The following is an 8,172-nucleotide window of genomic DNA, read 5'->3' on the forward strand; positions in this document are numbered from 1 at the left end:
TAATATATATATATATATATATATATATATATATATATATATATATATATATATATATATATATATGTATATATGTATATATGTATATATATCAGTGTCGATACTCATTTTAACTATACACTTGTTCTGTACTTTAATGAGTAGTCAGGTGTCAAATATTTGTCATCTTATCAGTTTGAAATAGCCCCTCGTTTTAAATATACAGATGTTCTTTAAACATGAATAGCTCTCTCATTTTACATTCCCAGTGGGTTTGCTGTTAAAGTTGTCACTTGAAGGAAACAAACTCATTTCTCACAGGCAACTCAAGGACGTACAATCACTTCCCCTCAGTTCTTTGTGGCAGTCTTAGAACAGGGCAACAGCACACAGCGGAAGAGACTGCGGGAGGGTTTATGCTAGTCATGATGTGTGTGTGTGTAGGGCGTACAACAACACAACTACAATACACAAGAGTAGAAGTTGTGACACTCACCTTATCTTTATCGTGTTCTCTCTTCTCTAATTCAGAGTCATGGGGAAAAAAATCTTGCTCAGACGTTTCTTTTTAATACTTCATTTAAGTAACGTTGATCTAAAATGCACAAAATGAGACAATTGATGACAGTGTAAAAGTATGAGATATAAAATGAGTATTGGTAGCATAGCTCAAACCATTTGGTCTTGGATGAGACATTTGATAAGAAGTGTTTCAGTTCATACTGTGGCACTTGATTTTTAATTTCAGACTTTTGTGTCTTGGTAATTCTGAGCACAGTGTGAGACATCAAGATTTTTTTCTTCTCAAAACCTCCATTTAACCTCATTGCTGTTTGGAAGCAACCATTTGTTGTCCAATATGATTGTGTGTCAGGATTGTGGGCTCATGAACATGCCAGTCAGAACTGAGTTTGTTTGTATGCATGTTTGTGTGTATGTATGCATGAGTATATTGAGTTTGTATGAGCATGGATTGAGCAAATATTGAACCATGCTGTCTGACCTCAATTACAAAAGCTGCTTATTCAAGTACAAATACACATTTGTTGATTTATGAATTTTGAATGTGCTATGCTGGTGTTCGATGTTGTTTCATTATTTAACACAATTATTTTTGGGATTTGGTTCATTTCCCAGGAAATATTGGCTCTGAGCTGTCTTACAATAATGTGGCGATGTTCATTTCATCAGATGCAGGCAATAACTGGAGACAGGTATGGCTGGTTCACACTGGTTCATACTTCCCATTTAGCCACTTGATAGCAAAAGCATTTTTTCAAGTAAACTCACAGAGGGTTTTTAATTGTGATACACTCGTGACGAGTAACCATCAAAATACCGGAAGTGGCGCATTCAATGGATGAGAATCCATGAAATGCATTATTAGACCCTTTTTCAAGGCTGCATGATATATTAAACCCATTTAAAAATTAAAAATCGTAATAAAGCATAACGCTATTGTGAATTCACAAATGTTACGATTCAATTAAATAAATATATGCGATGCAGGTTTAATGTATGAGCTTTAATTATTTACATGCGTGTAGGTTACGTATGTGCGTTTCAGAGCGGCTCCATTCATAGTAAATGCTGCTCCACACAAACTGTTATCATTTACATGTGTGGACCATCTCAAACTCCATCTCTGCATATTGTTGTGATTTTGCGTTTTTTTATACCATTCATCTGGGAACGCAACGTGCGCCATGTCATCAGATTTGTAAGGTAAATCATTTATAAACCTACGCAAACACAGAAGAACACATCAATATCTTTCTCAATATGCTAACTGTTCATTATGATTTCAAAATAAAAGTTTAAACCCTCGCAAAACGAGTTGACATGTTTTGATGTCCACATATTCAAGAAATTACAGTGGCTGTAGTATTTCTGTTATAAAGAAAGAGCCACATATTCAAGATTAAATGGATATTTGAATGAAAAGTTATTTAGTAAATATTAAGAATTAGATTGCACAGTACAGTGTAAAAACAATTGTCAGGCTGCTGGCACCCTCTGCAGGCTTTATAATGCGTAATGTACATTAGCTCTATTGTTTATAATAAATTATGTATTTTATGTCATTCTAAAGACTATTGTTCTCTTAGGTCTATTTTTATTACCACAAAAAAAAAAAACTATAATTATCCGATTACTCAATTAATGGTCAGAATAATCGACCGATTACTCGATTACCAGAATAATCATTACTGACAGCCCTAATCTTGAGCTTGTATTAACCACAAACCTTATGTTTCAGGCATTAAACAAAAAAAGCCATGTAATTCAGAACAATGGAACCGGAAGTGCTTAAATGTTAACTTTTGCTGGGTTTTGTCCATCACAAATACGTCATCTCTGTAGAACTCTCTTGCAAAACCGAAAAGGTTAAATCAGAGTACAAAAGCTAGAAAAAAACTACTGTATGACTGTGAGAAAAGTACACAAATGTCCACGCAAAAGTGCCTTTTTGAGCCTATTTGTGCAATAAAATGAAAATAACCCCATGTTGTTCTTCCCATGATGCAGATTTTTGAGGAAGAACACAACGTGTGGTTTTTGGACAAAGGTGGAGCTTTGGTTGCCGTGAAGCAGCCCACTGTGCCTACTAGACATCTTTGGTAGGTGAAAATAAGCTTGCTTCTGCCAGGTTTATTCATGCTGGTTTGGTGAAATTCCCGCTTCAGTTACTTCGGTCGGCACTCCATCTGTCTGACAGGGTCGGTTCTGTGCTATTAAGATCATTGAGGGAAAAAAATCAATCGTTGGGTTTGTGTAGATTGAACATGTTCCCCACACAAACAAAAATGAAATGGCAAGGACACAAAGGCTGCCAAATAACAGATTGGAATCAGTTTTTACGTGGCGCACCATGGGAAGTGTTCCATATTAAAGCTTCCCACTTATCCCCCCCGAGTTCACACATTGGTTCCTTCTTTAAATTGGCCCTCCCTGGTTTTGCTTTAGTGATGTTTAATACTCCAGAGTCTCAAATCTTTTCTTTCTTATCACTCGAAGCATTTGGCTTTAGTTTTAGGCCCACTGAAGTGTGGCACCTTAATTTTTTTAGTTCTCTTAAACAACTCAAGTGAAAAGTAAGTGGAGTCACAACTGTGGAGGTCAGTCGTGTCATTTCCTGCAAGTATGACTTCAAATAACAGCCTTGACTTTATGTTCTCTTAATGGATACATGTCAACACTAACTCCGACTGTTGCTTTTAGCAGACCGGAGACAACTTGGAAGCAGTGCCATTGTGCATTGTTGCAACCTTGTCACACATGCTAGCATACTGTTTGCACCTGTGAAATGATGTTGATAAGCTGTCAGAAAGTATCATGATCAGACTTGAAGGAAGAAAGTTTTCTCCAGCTTTTACTTGCTTCTGTTCCCTCCCACATTTGTAGACGTTTCTGTATGTTTTCATGTCGCGTCTGGTTTTCTTCGACCTCTGCTTTGTTTTGTTTTTTTATCTTTATTGTACTTTTACTGGGTTTTATGTATCTCTACTTTTTGTTTATATCTTATTCCCTCTAAGATAGATTATTCAAAGTATAGTTCAGCTATAAATGGAAATTCTGTTATCATTCACTTACACTTCCAAACTGGGTAGTAACTGATTACGTGTAATCTGGTAATACGATACAAGATTATCCTATTTAAATCAATGTGATAAACGAGTTAGGTTGAAAGTAATCTAAAAGTAATAAAAAAGTAGTCAAATTATATTACCTAAAATGTGTAATGTAATGGATTACGTTACTAATTGCATTTTGTTATGTAATCTGGAATCAGTAACAGACTACAATTTACAGTAATCTACACAGCACTGCATGCACAACATTCTTTTGTTTGTTTGTAGTTTTGTCATCCATTGACATTTGAACATTTCGATGTCTTCTGCAGGATCAGCTTTGATGAAGGTCGTCAGTGGACACGTCACAGTTTCTCAGCCATGCCGCTGTTCGTGGATGGTGTTCTGGTGGAGGCAGGTGTAGAAAATCAGATAATGACGTAAGTCTATAGAGGTTTGTTTTTGACCACCTTCTTTCTCTCACACACGCACACAGCCTGTGCGTCCTCATTATGTCTTATTTATTACAGAAGAATAGATTCCTCTGAGCTCTAAAAACCTGTTCGTTCAAGAGATACACTCGTGAGGAAAGGTTAATTAGTCAGACTCTTGAGCTAATGTTGTTAGTCTCAGTGAACCAATAACACTTCTCATTATGTCTCAGTGCTGGTATGTAGTTTAATAGGGTTGTATCTTACTTTTTAATTATTACTTTGAACACAAATGAAAAAAAATAAAAAATCTCTGTAGAAATAGGACTGAAATGAACAGGAAATTATTGTTAAAAATAAACTATAACAGAGGGATCTGCATAAGGATCTGCAGAGCAGTAGGTGCTACACAGATAGAAACAGCACCAGATTTGGTAAAGTCTCACACATTTTTATTTTACATTGTAGTTTTTTTTTCTTCTGGTGTTTATGAATCTATCTGGCTGTCTCAATATCACTTGACTTTATGAAGTGGTTTCATAGTCTTTTTTTTATAAATCTGTGTTCTGTTTGTTTGCCGTGTTCACAATGATTAAAAAAAGGGAATTAAATAACTGCCAATAAGAATCACATAAGAAGTATTTGCTTATTTAAAATGATTTGTGTGTGTGTTATCCAGTTTAGTCAAGAAAGTATATTATATCAGACTTCGTTTAGAAAAGAATGAACTACATAGGGCATCATTCACTCTGAATTCAGATAATGCTACTAACCCCATATTGTACAATTTATAGGATACAGGGAGCAATTTCAGACATAGCTAATGAAGTAACCCAGGAATGCTCAATCCAGCCTCTGGAGATGTACATTTTTGCGAAGATTAATTCCAACGCTTACACGTCTGGACCAGCTAATTTTCACTTGAAAATGAGTGAGCTGTATGAGAATGAAACATGTCTTTGTCAATTGTCAGGTTTTTTGGACACTTCAGTCATCGTTCTGAATGGCAGCTTATCAAAATTGACTACAAGTCCATATTCACCAGAAGGTGCACAGAGGGAGACTACCAAACCTGGCACCTGCATAACCAGGTAAAACGAAAAACAAGCAAAAACACAATTTCTAAATTGCAATATCGGTTGCAACTGACTTAGATATGGTTTTCTTAGGGTGAGCCATGCATAATGGGTCAAAAGCAGATCTACATGAAGCGTCGTCCAGGAAACTACTGCGTGGTTGGATGGGACAACTCCAGGATCCTGTCTGCAGAACCCTGCATTTGCAGAGCACACGACTTTGAATGGTGAGTGAACAGCACACACCTAAAGATCCACCCACTGATCCGACAGCGTCATCAGTGATTTCCTGCAGGTATATTTTTTTCTCGTGATTCTAGAATAATTGTGTTGAACAGTTTAATTTACTTTAGACTGACTGTGTTATTAATTTGATCTGACTCCAATTAAAGAAGCTCTCAAATGTAGACTGATTCTAATTATATGCTGATCATCATTTTAGATGTGATCTTAATGAGGGATGAACACTGTTAAATTATACCATATTTATTGCATTAAAATTTGTTAATATTTTACTATGGGGTGGATAATTTTATCAGTTGTTTATTAATCATGCAACGATAAAATTACTGTTATAGATTTTTTGCTAATATTCATTGCTATATGTGACCCTGGATCACAACACCAGTCATAAGGGTATTTTTTTTTTAAATTGAGATTTATACATCATCTGAAAGCTGAATAAATAAGTTTTCCATTGATGTACAACATTTACAAAATATCATCATGGAACATGATCTTTACTTAATATCCTAATGATTTTTGGCATAAAAGAAAAATGTATCATTTTCACCCAATCAATGTTTTTTTTTGGCTATTGCTACAAATTTCCCCAGCGACTTAAGACTTTAAACAACAGGTTTTGTGGTCCATGGTCACATATAGCTGATAACTTTGTCTAGTGCTCTTATGAATGTTTTTGGCATGACTTTGTGAAAATGTACTACTTCTATACCCTACTAAATTAAATAGCATAGATTTTTTCATGGCTAGTGTTTTTAGAAAATGTAATTTCATTCTGTAACCTACTTGTTCTAGATCTGTGTACTACTAGTGTTAAATGCTACTGTTTTTGACAGCGTTGATAATATTTCTGATGGATAATATCATTATTTCTTTTGCATTTGCCTTACCGAATGTGCTATCCTGTCAGCAGTAACCTATCCAATGGGCGTTTTTGATTAGTTTAAGTGCCGGCGATGTAGTGTTGCCAGATATTGCTATAAAAACTAAATAAATAAAAAATAAAAATAAAAATAAAAAATAAACCAAAATTATTTCAAATCTTTGCAAATAAGATAAGATAAAAATATCGCTGACCCTAATGTGAAACCTCCCACTTGATTAACTTTTTAAAGTGTCAAATTAAGTGAAAAAGACACGCTTATTATAGCTAGAACTGGCAACACAGAGGCTGCGCTCGCACCCTCACTCACAAGTCACAACTCTCTCAAGCCTCGTTCATTTTCATTTTCATACCGCGGACGCTAAACATTCTTACAAACTGTCTTAACTGAATTATACATGTTATGCAAACATTCATATGAGTTGTAAACAGAAAATTACTCATTCAGTTCATTCAATGTTATTTTTGAACAAAAAAAAAATTACAGAGGTCCGAACCTCTGTGACCTCGTAGCTGGCTACGGGCCTGTGTGTGTATGTTTTTACCTATTTTTAAACAAACAATTGTTAAAATTATACAAAATGAATATTTTACGCTGTGCAATTAGAGTAGTGTTCAAATACTAATATAGGGGTGATTTTTCTCAGTTAAATTAACTTTTTTTATGTTGTATATATTTCATATTTTTTTTTTTTACTTTTTTTTAAATGTTGTATATATTTCATATTTGCAAGTAATTAGTCTACTTTAAGGGTATATTAATGAAAAATTATAATAGATAATAATAGATATGATGATAAGAATGTTACTTTAATATTTTTGTAATAAGAACTTCATAATTTATATATATATATATTTTTTTTTTCTTTTTTTCTTTTTTTTTCAATTTATATTAAAATGTGTATTTTTATAAGAAAGGATTGTCTTCTATACTGCTTCCATTGACCAATACTAGATTACACCAAACATTTTACAGAACAATTAAGTTTCAATTTGATTATGATGTAAATGAGAGTGACATAGAAGCACATCTTTGTTAGAAGTTATAGTTAAAAGATCAGAAGTTTCTTTCATTTTTTGGATATATACATTATGATCTGAGAGTAGCTTTATTAGGTGTCATTACTAAATCAGTCAGTGTTTTGCAAACTGTAATTCAGAAACTCCATTTCTTCTTACTTATGTAAGATCAAAGGAAATTGAATGTTAACTTGTATTAGCAAGTCCAACTTTTTATCCAAAAAAAGTAAGAAATGTCATGACCATTTTACATCATTACTACCTCACAATATCAAATATTCACACCATCACACATTATACCAAGATCCACTTTAAATATGATCATGAACTCTTTACTGAAGGACATACTTTTTAGTTTTCAAAATTAAGGCAAGGCAAATTTATTTCTAGATCACATTAAAACAAGCCAGTGCCGACCCAAGTGCTGTACATAAATCCTGACAAATAAAACAACAAATAATAAAACCAACAAGAAATCACATACATTAATAAAACTACAATGATACAAAACCCAGTGTAAAAAAGCTTGACCTTTGACACCATTGACCATGGTTTACATTTCTGGTATCTTTCTGATTTTTGGTGGAGCTTGGAATTGTTTTCTTCCTCTATGGTACTATTAACTTGTGGTGTACCTCAGGGTTAAATCTTGGGACCTCTTTTGTTTTTGTTGTATTTAAACTAAATGTAATTCTAAACTCATCATTTCCAATCATCCTACTACTTGTCCGCTTGATCCTATTCCATCTCATCTCCTTCAAGCAATTTCTCCTGCTGTTGTACCTGCACTCACTCACATTGTTAACACATCCCTTTAAGTAAACATTTTTTGTAAGCATAATATTCCATAGCATTTTTACATAAATTATACCTAGCCATACCTTCTTTAGCTGCTGGTTGGCAGCAAACTTTCTTCAACTGAATAAATCTAAAAAAAAAAAAAAAAAAAAAAAAAAAAAGGTTTTATA

The 8,172-nt window shown here is 33.9% G+C and overlaps 1 protein-coding gene across 1 annotated transcript in view; it reads left to right on the top strand.

Annotated features, from left to right (window-relative positions):
• Window positions 1-8,172, top strand: part of LOC107566138 (VPS10 domain-containing receptor SorCS3-like) — a 119,339-nt gene that overhangs the window by 72,877 nt on the left and 38,290 nt on the right. Inside the window, exons 10-14 of the mRNA XM_016251513.1 lie at window positions 1,117-1,193; window positions 2,509-2,600; window positions 3,884-3,991; window positions 4,956-5,073; window positions 5,152-5,285. Of these exons, the coding sequence (XP_016106999.1) occupies window positions 1,117-1,193; window positions 2,509-2,600; window positions 3,884-3,991; window positions 4,956-5,073; window positions 5,152-5,285 (529 nt within the window). The remainder of the gene's footprint in view (window positions 1-1,116; window positions 1,194-2,508; window positions 2,601-3,883; window positions 3,992-4,955; window positions 5,074-5,151; window positions 5,286-8,172) is intronic.

The sequence above is a fragment of the Sinocyclocheilus grahami genome, unplaced genomic scaffold (genome assembly GCF_001515645.1).
Source record: "Sinocyclocheilus grahami isolate Dianchi unplaced genomic scaffold, SAMN03320097.WGS_v1.1 scaffold1050.1, whole genome shotgun sequence".
Taxonomy (NCBI): Eukaryota; Metazoa; Chordata; class Actinopteri; order Cypriniformes; family Cyprinidae; genus Sinocyclocheilus; species Sinocyclocheilus grahami.